The 16,691-nt window shown below is 45.2% G+C and overlaps 1 protein-coding gene and 1 long non-coding RNA gene across 3 annotated transcripts in view; both read right to left on the bottom strand.

Moving 5' to 3' along the window:
* The window catches only part of LOC139598928 (uncharacterized), a 567,429-nt gene that overhangs the window by 371,944 nt on the left and 178,794 nt on the right, over nucleotides 1-16,691 (bottom strand). The window lies entirely within an intron of this gene.
* LOC139598927 (CBP80/20-dependent translation initiation factor-like) overlaps nucleotides 1-16,691 on the bottom strand; it is a 283,857-nt gene that overhangs the window by 242,125 nt on the left and 25,041 nt on the right. For both annotated transcript variants that reach the window (XM_071445861.1, XM_071445860.1), the window contains exon 2: nucleotides 12,349-12,561. In XM_071445861.1, the coding sequence (XP_071301962.1) occupies nucleotides 12,349-12,528 (180 nt within the window). In that variant the 5' untranslated portion in view covers nucleotides 12,529-12,561. The remainder of the gene's footprint in view (nucleotides 1-12,348; nucleotides 12,562-16,691) is intronic.

Here is a 16,691-nt window from a genome sequence, read left to right on the forward strand (position 1 = left end):
CTTATCTCTGTCCTTCATTGAAGCAGTTTCCCTTGAGCCTAAGCCTTGCAGTCAGGCTACACAGACTCAAAGATGTACATTTCACCTAAATCAAAATGGATTTCTATTCTAGAGAATTTCTACTCTGTCTCACTACATCCCAGGAGCTGATGGCTCAGCTCATTATCAAGGCCAGATCATGCCTCAGGACCCTATCGGGGTGTAAGTTCGCATACATTTACCTCCCAGTGAAATCAGGTGAGCTGGAAGCTCTGCTCCAGACCAATGAACACCTCCAGTTTGCTCTTGACAGCTACCTATGTCAAATCTCTATCCATTTGCAGAAACATAAACAATTTAATGAGTGTTTTAATTTGGTCCCCAAATCATTAAAAAGTAGAACTCCTTTAAATGCACTGACTGTTTTTACTGTTGGCTCAAGAAGATCCCACAAGTCAGTTATGACTTGGAAAAATCCTGACACTCAGGAGTGGGTGTCTGATGTTCAAATTGTTCAGGGATCCCTGCAAATTGCAGAATTAGCAGCTGTTGTCAGAGCCTTTGAGAAGTTCAAACAACCCTACAATCTTGTTACTGATTTGGCCTATGTTGCTGGGATAGCTGAAAGAGCAGAACATTAAAAGTAGTGTCAAATCCAAATTTATATAGCTTGCTTTCAAAGCTCGTCTATCTCCTCTCCCACCGAGAGCAACCATATCACATTATGCATGTGAGGTCAAACACTGACCTCCCAGGACCATTTACAGAGGGCAACCGGAGGGCAGATGCTTTGGCCATGGCAGTGCAGACCACCCTACCAGACATTTTCAATCAGGCCAAATTGAGCCATCAGTTTTTCCACCAAAATGTGCCAGCCCTTGTCTGGATGTTTAAAATCACAAGGGAACAGGCAAGAGCAATCGTGGGCTCCTGCCTCAATTGCCAGGAGTTTGCATTGCCCTCTATGGGGGCCGGGGTTAACCCCCAAGGCCTCGAAACTTTACAGCTGTGGCAAACAGAAGTCATATACTATACACCTTTTGGGAGACAAAAATACATTCATGTGTCTATAGATATATTCTCCGGGGCTGTATTCGCATCTGCCCACTCAGGAGAAAAAGCCAAAGATGTTGCCAAACACTTTCTTCTAGTGTTTTCTACACTAGGCATCCCCCAAGCCTTCAAAACAGATAATGGTCCTACTTACACCTCCAAAAATTTCAAACAGTTCCTAGATCAATGGGGAGTGAAACACACTACTGGCATTCCCCACTTCCCAGCAGGGCAATCCACTGTAGAGAGGGCTCACCGCACACTCAAGACAGTCCTTGACCAGCAGCGTGGGGGAGTTGAAACACTACCAAATGTAGAAAGATTATGTAAAGTTATGTTATCAACTTTCTTAATAATTCATTCACAGAGCCAAACCCCCCCATTATCAGGCACTTCTCCAACACTAGCAGAGCTTAACTCACTGAGAAACCCCCTGTGCTGATCAAAGACCCGGAATCCAAGCAAATAATGGGTCCATTTCCATTAGTTACTTGGGGCAGAAGGTATGCTTCTGTGTCCACAGAATCTGGCCTCAGGTGGATCCCCGGCAAGAATATCAAGCTGTTCATTGAATCACCAAGTGCAGCTCCCAGAGACACTTCCCCAGAACCTCAGAAGCAGGAAAGAGACCACACTCGGGCAGCATGGAGGACGAGAAGGAAAAAGACTAAACACAAAGGTCCCTCACAGAAGATGACCCTCCGCTGCTCCTGAAGACAAAAGACTCTCTGTTGAATTTTATTCACTCATTGTTTGCACTGTTACCCCCCTTTTTTTGTTGGTTTTACCTCTCTTTAGTTCGCTACACTGTTATCCTCCCTGTTTTCCCACCCCTTTTCTACTCAGTAAAAACTGAGGGGATAAGAGGGGCAGGTAGGAGGGGCTGTTAAAGTTACACAAATCTAAAAAAAAAATCCATTTTCTCAAACTACCCTCACTCCAAACATTACATTATTATATAATTGAAAACAAAAAAGCGAATCAGTATGCCAAAAGAGACCCTATTCTGAATTCGATGAAAACTGTGATAGCCAAGTTTATAATTGGAACAAACCAAAGAGAGTCGTGGTCTCAGTTTTCTTACCTTGGGTGGCTGCAGCTAAGGCTCTCGGTGAGCTTTCTTGTGGATGTGACAGCCTGGTCAGAGAGCACGAAAATGGGATTTGTTTTCTCACAGTGGACTTGTGAGACTTTTTAGGGAGTTATAGAGAAATGATAACTTGTTAGTATAAACAACCTGCAGGTGGTGTTTTCCTACTCTGTTTTTCTGTTCTTCTCAAGGACTGTTTGTGAGAAAGATGTTTTTATTAATTAGCCAATCAAGTAGAATGTGTCAAACTTATCTATAAAAGAAGAGAATTTTAGTATTAAAGTTGTTGTTCAGCAAACCAGCCTTCTGGTTGATTTGGGCCATTTCTTGCTCAATGGTGACACTTTCTCACCTGCAGTGTTGGCTTAGTAAGCAGGCAAACACTACCTCCACTGCACTCAGTGACCTGCTTAGTGACACTGAGGTTACCAGGCATGCAACATTGCAAAACAGAGACGCCATAGACTTTCTACTGCTTGCCCATGGACATGGCTGCCAAGACTTTGAAGGGATGTGCTGCCTCAACATCTCTTCACACTCAGAATCTGTCAGAACTCAGTACATCCTTCCGGGTGTCCAGAGTTGCCGAGGACCCCGTCGGGGGGCTTGGAGGCCTTGGCATGCTGCCCAGAACACCTGGGGATTTGATTTTGACCCTTGGAGCAAGTTGCCAACTTCGTATGAGGACATGAAAGTCACACAGGTTTGAATAGTGTAATAACAAAATGATCACAGGGTGAAAATGTAGATTTTAGGATTTTTGGTATGGGGGTTATGGGGACAAGATGGAGGAATCTGGGCATGTCTAACCTTTCTTCTTCTTGTTCTCCATTTTCTGCAGTGATGTTGGCACTTTGGGATTGGTCTAGAGTAGAAGTGCACTGTCTAACATAGGTGATAGGTATTGGGAATTAAGTGTAAATATGATATACGTAGTTTGTAGTATAAAAGGACAACACCGCCTCGGGGGCAGTCAGAGTGCTCGTGGCTGCCTTGCTGAGCAGATCTCAGCTGGGCAGAAAGAAAATTTTATAGATAAGAATTAATAAACAACCTCAAGACCGAAAAGTGAAGAGTCCAGACTCATTCTTCAGTTGCGCAGGCCAAAGCAGAGACATCCTACGCATCTCGGGGCAGCAATTATCAACAGCAACCCAAGAAGAATCCATCCACACAAGCATCCAGAAGCTGAGGGAGCAAATAAAGGACTTAAAGTTGGAAAAATACCCAGATTGGATCAATGATCTTTTTGGACAGTGGGGTTTCAAAGGATGGGTTGCATCTTTTGTCAAAGGAATTTTTTGGATTGTAATAATTGTTTTTATTGTCTTAGTCATGTTTCCCTGTCTAGTTAAGTGTATGCAGAAGTCCACTGGGGAGGTCTTCTTAGTAAGAAAAAAAAAAGGGAGTTGTAGCATCCCATGAACTCACTCCTCTCAGTCAATTCCCAAGTCCTCTGCCCTGGCAATGGCAGTGACTACCTACCATAGAGTAGTCCTCCTGGGGGAAAAGACAGACTCCCACATGGACTTCGCCTGGTTTCCCCTTTCCCTGTCCCCTCACTGGCTTAGTACCACAGGTGGCTGCCCCGGCTCCCCTAGAGACCAATCCCCTTTGCCCTGCCCTTAGCTCCACCCCCCACCCCTTCCCCTTCTTAAGCTGCCTCCACCACGTGGTTGCCCTCTTTCTCATTGGGTTCCCTTCAGCCACATGTGATATACTTCACTGGAATCAAACCTTGCTAAAAGGAACCTTTCTTGCCTCTCTCGCTGAGCCAGATGTGGTGAGTGTTGTGTGGAGATCTGACTGCACTGCCTGAATGTTAACCCAACCTGCTTTTCTACAGGAGAGGTTTGTTGGGAACAAATAATAGGCAGCAGCACCCACCATTCAACACCCGCATTTTTAGGTTACCCAGGATAGCCTACAAGACCTTTCTGGACTCTCCAGAAACGGCCAAACCTGTGTGGTTGTGTTCCTTCCAGACAACATTGAGAGACATTAGCCACGGATGTGCTAGATAGCTCATTTATGCGCAAGAATGAAGATGAGGAGCATTGAGAGCACTCAGAATGGCACTGAGAACTTCAGACGTGCTATGGAAACACAGCAGCAAGCCCCTGCCTGAGCCTCAGAAGAAATGGCTCATGTCATCCCTTCCCTTCCAAAAGCTTTGACACTTGTTGACGTAGTCAACTAACTCTGGAAGAAGAGTGGAGACCTCAAAGAGAACTCAACTACTGCAATTTTCACAAAAAATAGTGTCAGAAACTCTCCCTTAATCGGGAAGACCAGCATCACCCTGTCTACTCTACACAAATGAAAAGTGAGGGTGACAAGATGTCATCTCATGTGAGTCACTAGTGATAGCAGGCCTAGAAGATACCTTCTTCCATCCTTGGTAAACAGCAACAATTTTCCTAAATCAGGCAGCAAAGCAGTGAAGCATTTCACTCCCAGATCTTCAGACACTCATGCAGGTAGCTGCTTCATGAGGCGAGGTCTTGCTTCATGAGATGTATCCCAAACAGAAGTCTCAAAGTTAAATCTATACATTAGCTAAAGGACTTGATTTCTTTTTCAGCAGTCCTCTCCAACTGTAACAGAACAGGACTGCATTCACTACACGGAGGGAGTGCCACCCAGCAATTACAGGCAGAAAACCATTAAGTGACTGGTTTTCTTAGAGCTGCTCTTTGATCATGGGCAGGTCACCCCAGCTAAAGATTTCATTTCTTCCTCTGTCAGGCAGGGCTACACCAACCTATATTGACTGGCAAAGCCTCAGAGTAACTCCCCATCTTTTACTTTCTCTTTTTCTTTTGGAAACAACAGTGATTGCAGCATCTGCCAGCACCCACTTGTCCCAACAGGTCTTCAGCATGGTGGCCAATCTCAATGAAATTCAGTGTACAAACTGGACTTGGACTATAACACAAGCAGATCAATGAGATGGAGAACCTCAAACTGCCCCCAGGATCATTCCTCACATTTTGCTTCAGATCTGAACCCAAGGATGGGCAACTAAAGCCAGACACAGGCTGTCTACCAGCATGGGGAAATGAATTACATCTTTTGTCAAGAGATCCTGCCAGCCTCTTCACAAGCAATACTCCCTCGCTCTGCAGAGCTGATCTGGTTAGTCAAGGATTTGGGGCATTACATGCTTCCTGCTGTTGTCAGCAGATTTAAGACAGCAAGAAGACACCTTCACTGCTGACTTGAGAAGTTTATATGACAGCAGTGCTGGTTGCAGGAGCCTCAGTCCAACTCTGGACCTAGTGATGTGGCCCCTATCCAAGACCATGATCACTTGCCACCTGCTTCTGCAGCATCCATAGAGGAGAATCTCCTGGTGTTTGATCCCAAGAAGCACAGATGCCTGCAAAAAAAAATTTCTGGAATTTCAAGAAAAATCTGCACTGATACTTTGGCTTTTCTACTTTCTATAAAATTAAGTTCTACTCTGCATTGAAATCTGCTGTTTCCCAAGAGACAACGTTCACATATCACCCCATCCCTCCTACTGCCTTTGCTTTGGCAATGTAGCAGCTTTTCTAGCCATGACTACATGCCAAGGGCATGTACTTATAGGACAAGGGGGAATAGCTTCGCACTGAAAGAGGGCAGGTTTAGATTAGATATTAGGAAGAAATTCTTCATTGTGAGGATGGTGAGGCACTGGAACAGGTTGTCCAGAGAGGTCATAGATGCCCTATCCTTGGAAGTGTTTAAGGCCATGTTGGATGGGGCTTTAAGCAACCTGGTCTAGTTGAAGGTGTCCTTGCCCATGACAGGGGGGTTGGAATGAGATGGTCTTAAGGTCCCTTTCAACCAAAGCCATTCTAAGATTCTATTAAAAACTTCATGAAAGGAAGTTGTTTGACCCTGAGGTTGGAGCATGGTGCTAATAACATCCAAGGTCATGTATTCGATCCCTGCATGGGCCATTAACTTAAGAGTTGGACTTGATGATCCTTGTGGGACCCTTCCAACTCAGAATATGCTGTGATTCTGTGATATAGTTGGAAGCCAAGTGCTCATCATCAAAGGGGGTTTTGAGGTTCAGGCAAGACACATGGAAAAGAGACGCAAAAGATTTAAGTGGATCTGCTCTGCTCTCACCCCACACACAGCAGTCAAAGATACCTCCTCAGATGCAGGCAGGTCAGATGTCCTCATGATATAAAGCATGTTCTGCCTTTAAATGTTTTGGTACTAGCACAGCATTGCACTTCTTTGAGTCACTGAGATATTTGTGATAGTTTCTTGTGATACATTTGATTTTGTGTGAATTTCTTATGCTTTCCTTATCAGTAAGGCTTGGGCTTCAGTTCAGACAACCTTTGGCAGAACGTGCCAGATTCAGTAACAGTGGTACACAATACCTGTAAAGCCCTCTACATCTCCACACTACCAAACAGCATGGGACACTCAATAGCTTATAATCACAGAATAGTTTGGGTTGGAAGGGACCTTAAAGATCATCTAGTTCCAACCCCCTGCCATGGTCAAGGACACCTTCCAGTAGACCAGGTTGCTCAGAGCTCCATCTAACCTGGCCTTGAACACTGCTAGGTATGGGGCAGCCACAGCTTCTCTGGGCAACCTATGCCAATGCCTTATCACCCTCACAGGAAAGAGTGTATTCAGAATATGTAATCTAAACTTGCTCTCTGTCAGTTTGAAGCCATTCTCCCTTGTCCTGTCACTACATACCCTTATAAAAAGTTTTATGCTGTTAACTTGATAGCCCACCACCTCTGCCTGCCACAGTCATGCTGCTGTTTCTACTGGCTTAATGGGAAGGCAAGCCATCTCCTCCACCGCCAGCTCCTCAGGGAGGAGAGAAGGATGCTACGAGCAGGATGTAGGATAATCCAGATGTGATCCACACACCCTCCTTCACTGCTCAGTAGATAGTCAACATGACCATCAATGGGAGAAACCTCTGATGTCCCCAATCATGCACCAAGTCCCTGCTGCACCTGGTGGGACATGGACACACATGCAAATAAGCAGTAAAATAAAGGCAGTCCTATTTACTGCCAACAACACAGGCTTTTGTTTGGTGATGATAGGTGAAAGCCAGCCACCATGGGGGAAGTGATGGACTTGGCCAGGAAGTAGGATTTTTAGCTCTCCCTCTCCCATCACCTGGAGAAATGTGACAAACTCACAGAGTTGCTGTTTTTTGTTCATGCCCTTTACATAAGGGGAGCCTGGGATAGAGCTGTCATGTACCAAGAGCTCTGCTGGCTGTCTAAACATGTACCATACCAGAAGTCTTTTACTTAATGAATTGGTCTCCAAATTATATCAAAGAGCTTCCTACTTGCAACAGCCTCACAAGGGGAATGCAAATAAAGTATTATATAAAATCTTCCCATTGGGTCTTTTTAGGAAAAAAAATTCAAACATAAAAAGATTCTAAATTATTCCATTATCTAAACTTTCCTCCTTTATAGAGGTAATGCGCTGCTCAGATATTATCTTGCGTACCTCAATGGAGTAGTCTTCACCCCAGAGGCTCACACGGTGCTAGCACACCTGGTGAGTATCGCTCAAACACAGCAGAGCTTAGCAGAGCACAGCCATGCCATGCCATGCCATGCAGCAAACAAGTGTTCACAGGAGGAAACAAGAATTATAGATGAGCTGAATGTAGTTGTGAGGCCAGGATTTTCTCAGCACACCAGGAGTTCACAAAATGCATCTCATGAGATCCCCCATCAGCAGATCATCCTCTTGCAGTGACCTGCCCAGAGAATTGGAAAGACCAGATTAAAAGGCTTCTAGAGGGAATTTTCTCCATTTGTAAGCCACTACTTTGTATGGGATGCACAAGTGCCGATCTCCCACAGCTGCTAATAGCAGATGTTTCACCAAGCAGTGAAAAATCAACAGCCAGAAATGATAATAAACTGCATCTAGTCCTCACCAGCAGCATTTCACTCATATATCAGCAACAGCAAGAGAAATGCTTGCCTGAACAGAAGAATGATAGCTTGCAGCTCCTCTTTGGTGCCAAGGAAAATTTGTTACTCACTGTTAAAGGAAACCAAACATGGAGAGAGATAATTACTAGCTCTGCTGCAGGCTGGGAGAGAGCCCAAACACAGGGAAAACAGCTTGGGCATTGGTGAATGGTATTTGTATGCAGAAAGCAAGTTCCCTGTTTGAGGAGATCAAATAGGTTTAATTCAAAGGAAAAAAACCCACAAAACACCACCCCTCCCCATATGTTGGAACAAAAGAGTGCACAGCATAAGGCAGATGGAAGATGTCGGGGCTGTGTTGATTGGAGTCAGGTAAGCATCACTCATGTATGACTCCTGCATCCTCCTGTAGTACCCACCAGCTCAGCACATTAGCTGAGCCTTTGGGTGAAGAGCAAGGGACCTTCTACCCCCAGGGTAAACATCTAGTCCTCTTATCACCCTTAGCAACCCAAGGAGGCTCAATGGAAATGGCTAGCTTCACAGCTGAATATCAAGCAGCCAGCTGGAACATGGTTGAGGTTTTGATGGTGAATATTTCTGAGCAGATCAAAACTATATAAAATTAGGTCCACAATTTCTTTTGGCACCTTCAGAGGTTCATCTGAAGCAGCATTTCCATACAGCATGCACCTTCCTACACAACAAGATCTTGTCTTTGTCAGACACAGGTGTTGGTATAGATATTCCCAGCATCCTTGCATCCAGACCCATGGCAGGGAGGGCATTCATGAGCCCCCATCCCACAGCCAAGCAGTTTCCATCACGTCTCTGTGCAGGAAGAAATTGTACCCAAAATAAAGTTGCAATAGGCACTGCTCTGACTGACACAGCCTCTTGTACACCTTGCAAGAGGCTCCCAGGTTTCTTCTCATGGATCCCACTCGTGGGACTGAAGCCTGGAGGACATCAAGCAAGGCAAGAGCACCAAAATCACCAGCCTGAAGCCCCTTCTCCAGGTGGCATATATATCAGCCACAGTTACTGCAAATGCCACTTCACCCTTTCCTCAGCTGCCTCAGTCTCAAATCTCCTCAGGCAAACACTGTTCTTACAGTCGATGGCCTCATGGTGGCACAGTAGCTCCTTAACCAGATGACAATGGTCAGAGCCATTCCTCTACCCTACCCAACCCTCTCCCATGCTAGTGCTCACGCAGAGGAGGGACAGCCACCTCCAACAGCACTTAGTAAATACTGTTCACTGACGTTCACACCATGTACAACCACCCAAACCAACTTACGCCTGGCTTCTGTCATTGTACACCAAACAGGTTCTTGGCACATACAATTTTGCTTCTCCCAATTCACTCCCTCGGCTATTTAATCCTCTTCCCTACAACATCGTCCTTGTGTTGTGACATATAACCAAGAAGCACAGCTACACAAAGATCGCTCATCCCAGCTACATCTCATACTTTCAAGTCAGCTTCGATGCTCCAAATAGGTTGCTTTCACAGGTGGCCACAAGAAGCTCTTCAGCAATAAATGAGACACTCCATATTTTTTCCCTTTTATCACAGAGCAATAAGCTCCTGGTCAAAAAATCCATCCTCACATTGGGATGTTGCTCATCTTCCATGGTTTGGGTGGGAATGAGCTTTCAGATGCCAGAGGGACACATCTCCCTGCCATGGGAAAGGGAAAGTTGGCAGCATGGGCAGGCTTCATGATGATGCATGAGACAGTACAAGAACAAAAGCAAAAGTTTGGTGAGGAAGAGCTAAACACAACCCCTACCTGACTGTGTTCATGAGACGATGAGCCCTTCCCTTGGGATAGGGAACAGCTGCCATCAAGCTGCTCACTACAATACGCTGTCCACTGTAATAGGGATAAAAAAAGGCATTGTATAAAATAATAGCCAGGAGAAAACTGCTGTGTCTGTCCACAGCACACAGCAAACACCATCTGGCTGCAGGCATCACAATACATGTGCAGCACTCCCTCATTTTAGAGGATCATCCCAAAGGCTTTGGCTAGGAAACACTCCACCTGCTGATGGCAAGCAGAGGGAAGATGCAGGAACAATTACAGGAAGGCACCTGAAATGATGCTTTGCAATAAAATCCATCCCCACTATTTCCTAGCAGACTCCATCAGTGTTTGGTATCTCAGGCATGTGGTATGCACCAAGGTGACTTGACTTGATAACCCTTTACTATGGAGTCTTCCACGGAAAGTTGGGAAATTTCTGCTTTTCCCAACTCCATTCACTTCAGGGACAGATATGAGCCCTGAGCTTCTAGAAAAACTGTGGTTTTATTTTAAATAAAACAGAAAATGTGGCAACTGTGACGTACCACTGGATGACAGCACTACTCTCACACCGGCTTTGCCCCATGGTGAAGAACGTGGACATCAGGGGACTTCCCGGACATGGGGGACCATGAGCTGCTTAGGTCAGCTTCCCCCAAGGTGCCTCCACAAAAATAATTCAGTTTTGGGTAATTTTTTTTGTTGGGGATTTTCCCTCGAAGAAAGGGCTGCATCATACTGAGGAAAACATAATATTTTTAAAAAGCATTTTTCATTAAACAAATATAAAGGATGCTGCTTAATCCTAAAGTCATTTTGTCACCCCTACCAACAAAGCTGAGACTGAACCTCGGTGACCATCCCCATTTCTGAAGTCTTTCATCCTGGAAGTCTTTGGCTGCTCCAGAGAAACTCACTGCTTGGATGCCATCACCAAGGCCGACGAGTCAAGAAAATGAACAGTCAATTTCATACAAGCAGCAACCACCTGAGAGCTCTTTGACAGGTATGGATGAGGCCACAAAATAAGAGGAAGAGCCACCAATAGAACTGCCCATGATCCCTACACAGCTCTGCCCTTATTGGTTCTAGCTCACAGATGGAGGACCTCAGCCTCCTCTCATTAAAGAGCTGCTCATCACTCTCCTGCTACCTCTGCTGACCTACCTGGAGAAGCTCATGATACTATCATACTTGAGAGCCTTCTACTACACCTATCCCCATCTCCTTTAACAATTTGGAGTGCAACCACATGCCTGGAAAGGTTTCCCAAGGTACAGCTCAACTATTATTATGTCTACAGCCAAAAAAAAATTACATTTTCCCTCTGACTTTCCTCTCTTTCCTGGTGGGAGCAAGGTTGGAGACATCCCCACCATAGGAACATCCACACCTTGGAATTTTCTAGACTGGTGATGGATTCAGCCCTGCTGTGAGCGGTATGGAGGATGAAGCAGCATACAGTGTGCCTTCCATTCCTTCCCCCAGCACAGAGAGGTTATCGGGGGATGTGGTACCATCTGAGCATCTCACACACATGGGTAAGTGGATTTATCCTCTCTCAGACAGGAAAAACAATTTTACAGCCACAAGGAAAAGAACTGCAGAGAGATTAAGCAACTTGCCCAACATTAAAGATTAAGTTGCCAGCAGAAACTCACAGTTAAAAACAATTTTCTTGGTCTCAGTCCAGTGCCTTCCCTCTAAACCCATTCTTTTTCCTCTGGCTCTCATTAAGAGGGAACATGCCACTTTCAATCAGGCTGGCTTCCACCAGGGTTACTCCAGCAAGCTTCAGGATATAAGAGTGTTTATTCCTTGCTTTGCTAAGAAGTGATCAGGAAGAGAAAATCAGAAATTAAAATTCCTGATTATTTCTTATCCAAATTTGGGATATGGAGTGGAAAAAATATCTTTGGGAGATGAGAATTCCTTCTTAATGCATCCTTTAAGGCAGTAAACTGTAGTGACTGCAGAGACTTCATGGTTGCATGAAGCATGTTGAGGACAATTGAGTCTGTAGGATGGTCTTCTTGTGTGAAGATTGGGTTTAACTTGGATCAATCAATCGGTCAAGTACTTATGTCCTGAAAGACTTCATGTATTCATAGAATCATAGAATCCTAGAATGGCCTGGATTGGAAGGAACCTTCAAAGCTCATCTAGTTCCAACCCCCTTGCCATGGGCAGGGACACCTTCAACCAGACCAGGTTGCTCAAAGCCCCATCCAACCTGACCTTGAACACTTCCAATGATGCACCTTGAGACCATAAAACCCAAAACTCAGTTGGCAGGAGACCTCTACCAGCTGGTTAGAGACCTCATATATAGCTGTGCAAGCAAGCTGCCCCAAATCTTGTGTTTTACTACATCCTGCTTAAACTGGACGTGCATCCCCAATCCAGGCGGTAAGCCACCAGCATTTGCCAGCCCCTCTCCCATCCCACAATGTGCCCTTTGTCCACCTACCTGTGAGATGTGGGACTGTGTCTTCTTGCTCTCACCATCCCCCTCCATTTTATCCATCAGCAGCCCCTGGACCTGGTACTCCAGGACATAGCTGTCAATGAAACGCTCCAGCTCCTCAATCTCTTGAGAGTGGCTGCTCCCTGCCTCTGAGGAGGCTGATGCCACTAACGAGTTCTCCATCCCTTCAGGAGAGATGTCAAGAACAGAGGGGGCCTGAGAAAGCAAAATAAAAAAGAGCAAGAAATTATTTTCCACTAATTATAAAAAGGTTAAAAAAACAGGAGCTGAAGCTTATTGGTTTCCAGGGACAGGATATTTTTTTGCTGTACATCTACATTTCCAGTAATATTTAATAATAATCCTAGGTGGTCATATTCAGAGTTTTCATGTGTGCAAAAAAAAAGTCTAATTTCTGTAATATTCCTACATCTAAGGACAACAGACAGTTTTCCTGCCCTCCTTAAAACCTAAACTACTGAAAACCTCCAGAAATGCACAAGAGGAGAACAAAATTAAAAAACTTAATTTGAAAAGTCCACAGCATTATCTGTGCTGGATAAGGGTGAGTAGCTGGGGATACTGGGCAAGGGTGTGAGGAAGAGGATGATAACTGAAAAGCTTCTCTAGGACAGTGGCAGTAAATGGTGCTGAGTCAATGATGTGACTGCAAATGGTCAAGAGAAGAGGTTTGCACATGGAAGTGAAACAGACATCCCACTAGAACCGATTTTTAAAACCTCTCTTTCTTCAGGACAATGGCTCTATAGAAGATATACAGGCTTTATGATGCTCTTCTCCTTCCTATTTTGTAGGAATGTGCCCCCTGTTGACAGAGTGACCAAATTATTCTTTGCTTAAAAAGGCAAAAAAACCAGAAGTTTCTTTCCCAATTTGGTACAAAAGATACCTCATAGGACCTTTGGGACTTCACCTCAGACCTGAGGCTGTCCGATTGGACAGAGGCCAAGAGGTCCTGCCTAGGTAATTCACTAGAAAAGGAAGAGAAAAAAGGAAATAACTGCTTTTGTGGGGTGTTTTAGCAGAAGCAAGAACCTCTTGCCCCTGGCTCGGTTTTTCTCTGATAGAGCTTTGTTATTTTGCCTTTTATTGAACTTTTTTCTCTTTCCAACACTACCTCAGAAGCCATCCTGCTAATTTTATGCTGTTTGGGGTGGCTGATCTATCTTGGGTGTGATGGGTTTCTCTGAGAGCTCATACGACCTGGCTTGAAGAGTAACACAACACTATTTCTCCATGGCTCAACAGGTATGAGGCTCCGGAACTAGAAGGCCGGACAACTGATGAGGTGGGTAAAGGTCTTTCTGGGATCATGGGACATCTTAAAACAACACCACCTCTACCCTGCATCAAGACCTCCTCTGTTAGGAGGAAAAAAAGAGTAATTGTAATGGAAGACTCCTTTTTAAGGGGAACGGATGGCCCAATATACAGACCTGGCACAACTCACAGAAGTCCGCTGTCTCCCAGGGGCTCAGATAAGGGACACCACTGGAAAACTCTCCAGCCTGGTAAGGCCTTCTGATTATTATCTGCTGTTGGTTGTTCAAACTGGCAGTGATGAAATAACAAAGAGAAGTCCAAGTACAATCAAAAGAGACTTCAGAGCCCTGGGACAATTGGCAGAGGGATCAGGAGCACAGGTAGTGATTTCCTCGATTCTTCCAGTAACAACAAATAGTATTGATAGGATTAGGCACATCCATCAGGACGATGCATAGCTCCGAGATTGGTGTCAGGGGAAAAAATTTGGGTTTGTTGACTATGGGATGAGTTACTCAACACTTGGTCTACTGACGCCTGACAGGATGCGCCTATCTCAGAGGGGCAAGAGAGTTCTAGCACAAGAGCTAGTGGGGCTTGTTGATAGAGTTTTAAACTAGCTTGGAAGGGGGAAAGGGATAAAACCAGGCTTGCTAGTGATGAGTGATAGGATGGTGTGCAAAAACTTGAGGAAAGGAGCACTAATGAAATCCCTCAATCTACTTCACAAGGTGTTGGATACAATGTACCACACCCAAAATGTTTTGACACTAACGCATGTAGCATGAGGAACAAGCAAGAGGAGCTGGAGGCTTTGGCCCAGTCCCAGAGATTTGACATCATTGGCATAAGTGAAACCTGGTGGGATGAGTCCTGTGACTGGAGTGCCCTGCTGGATGGTTCCAGACTATTCAGGAGGGATAGGCAGGGCAGAAGAGGCAGACAGGTGGCACTGTATGTAATAGAAGGGTATGTATGGAGCTCACAGTTGGCAATAGCACAGTTAAGAACTTCTAGGTAAGAATAAAGGGGCAAACAAATAATGTGGATGTCATTGTGGGAGTCTACTATAGATCTCCAAGACGGGACAATGACACTGACAAATTATTTTTTGAGGAACTAAGGGATGCTTCCAAGTAAACTGCCCTTGTCCTTAGGGAGGACTTCAGATTGCCAGAAGTTAACTGGGAGCATCACACAGCTGGTAAAACCTGGGCCAGAAGGTTCCTAAAAAACCTGGATGACAACTTTATGGAACAGGTCCTAAGGGAGCTGACTTGGAAAGATGACCTCCTTGATCTACTGATTGTCAACAGAGTGGAGATTGGCAGCTGTTTTGGCCACAGCGACCACGAAGTGATTGAGTCTAAAACCTCTGCTGACAGAAGGAAAAGTGCCCACAAAACCTCACCCCCAGAAATGAGGAGAGCACACTTCAGGCTGTTCAGGGAATTAGTAGGTAAGGTCCCCTGGGAAAATGTTTTTGCAGGTGCTGGGGTCCATCAATGCTGGTCACTTTTTAAACATCACCTCCTACGGGCCCAGGATCAGGCAATTCCCAAATGTCAGAAGTCAAGCAGGTGAGGCAGAAGGCTGGCTTGGCTGAACAGGGTCCTTCTCTCAGAAATAAGGCAAAAATGGAAGGTGTATACCCAGTGGAAGAAAGGTCATGTGACATGGGAAGAATACAGAAATGCTGCTCACCACTGTTGGGAGAAAATTTGTGTGGCCAAAACCCAACTGGAGTTGAAGGTGCAAGAACTGTGGGGGGCAATAAAAAGAGTTTTTTCAAATTAATTAATGGCAAAATGCAGTGTAAAAAAACCATCAGCCCATTACAGGAGGAGGATGGTCACCTCACAAACAGGGACAGAGACAAGACAGAGGTGTTTAATGCATTCTTTGCCTCTGTCTTGAACACAGATGATGGACCAAGGGGGTCTCAGTGCCCAGAGCTGGAGGACCATGACTGCAAGAATGGTCAACTCCCAGTCAAACCTGAAATTGTGTGGAATCTGCTGCTCCAGCTGGATCCCTACAAATCTATGTGGCCTGATGGGATTCATCTGAGAATAGTCAAAGAGCTGGCTGATGTCATTGCAAAACCTCTCTCAATGATCTTTGAGCGGTCTTGGGAATCTGGAAAGATCCCAGCTGACTGGAAGCTAGTGAACGTTGTCCCGATTTTGAAGAAGGGCAAGAAGGAGGACCCTGGAAATTACAGGCCTGTCAGTTTCACTTCAGTGCCTGGTAAAGTTATTGACAAGATTATACTAGGAGGTATTGAAAAACACACGAAAGTCAACACAGTCATTGGTCACAGCCAGCACGGTTTCATGAGAGGGAAGTCCTGCTTATCAAACCTGATTTCCTTTTATTACAAGGTAACCCATGTAGTTGATCAAGGGAAGCCTGTTGATGTAATCTTTTTGGATTTCAGTAATGCTTTTGATACTGCCTCTCACAGTATCCTTCTGGACAAAATGTCCAGCACACAGCTGGATAAACACAATGTGATGGATGAGCAACTGGCTCACGGTTCAGGCACAAAGGATTACAGAGAATGGGGTGACGTCAGACTGTCAACCTGTCACTAGTGAGATTCCACAAGACTCCATCTTAGGCCCTGTGCTCTTCAACATTTTCATTAATGACTTGGACGCAGGACTTGAAGAAATACTAAGCAAGTTTGCAGAGGATAGAAAACTGGGAGGAGCTGTTGACTCCCTCAAAGGCAGGAATGCCCTGCAGAGAGACATTGACAAATTAGAGGACGGGGCAATCACCAACCATATGAAGTTCAACAAGAGAAAGTGCTGGATTCTGCACCTGGGATGGGACAACCCTGGATGAACTGAGACTGGAGAATGAGACACTGGAAAGCAGTGCTGCAGAAAGGGACCTAGGGGTCCCAATTGATGGAAAGTTGAATAAGAATCAGAAGTGCCCTGGCAGCTGTGTCCTGGGGTGCATCAGGCAAAGCATCACCAGCTGGTCAAGGGAGGTGATTGTCCTGCTCTACTTTGCACTGCGTGGCCTCGCCTTGAGCATTGTGCACAATT

The sequence above is a fragment of the Agelaius tricolor genome, unplaced genomic scaffold (assembly GCF_023055355.1).
Source record: "Agelaius tricolor isolate 1412-34295 unplaced genomic scaffold, bAgeTri1.0.p SCAF_21, whole genome shotgun sequence".
Lineage (NCBI taxonomy): Eukaryota > Metazoa > Chordata > Aves > Passeriformes > Icteridae > Agelaius > Agelaius tricolor.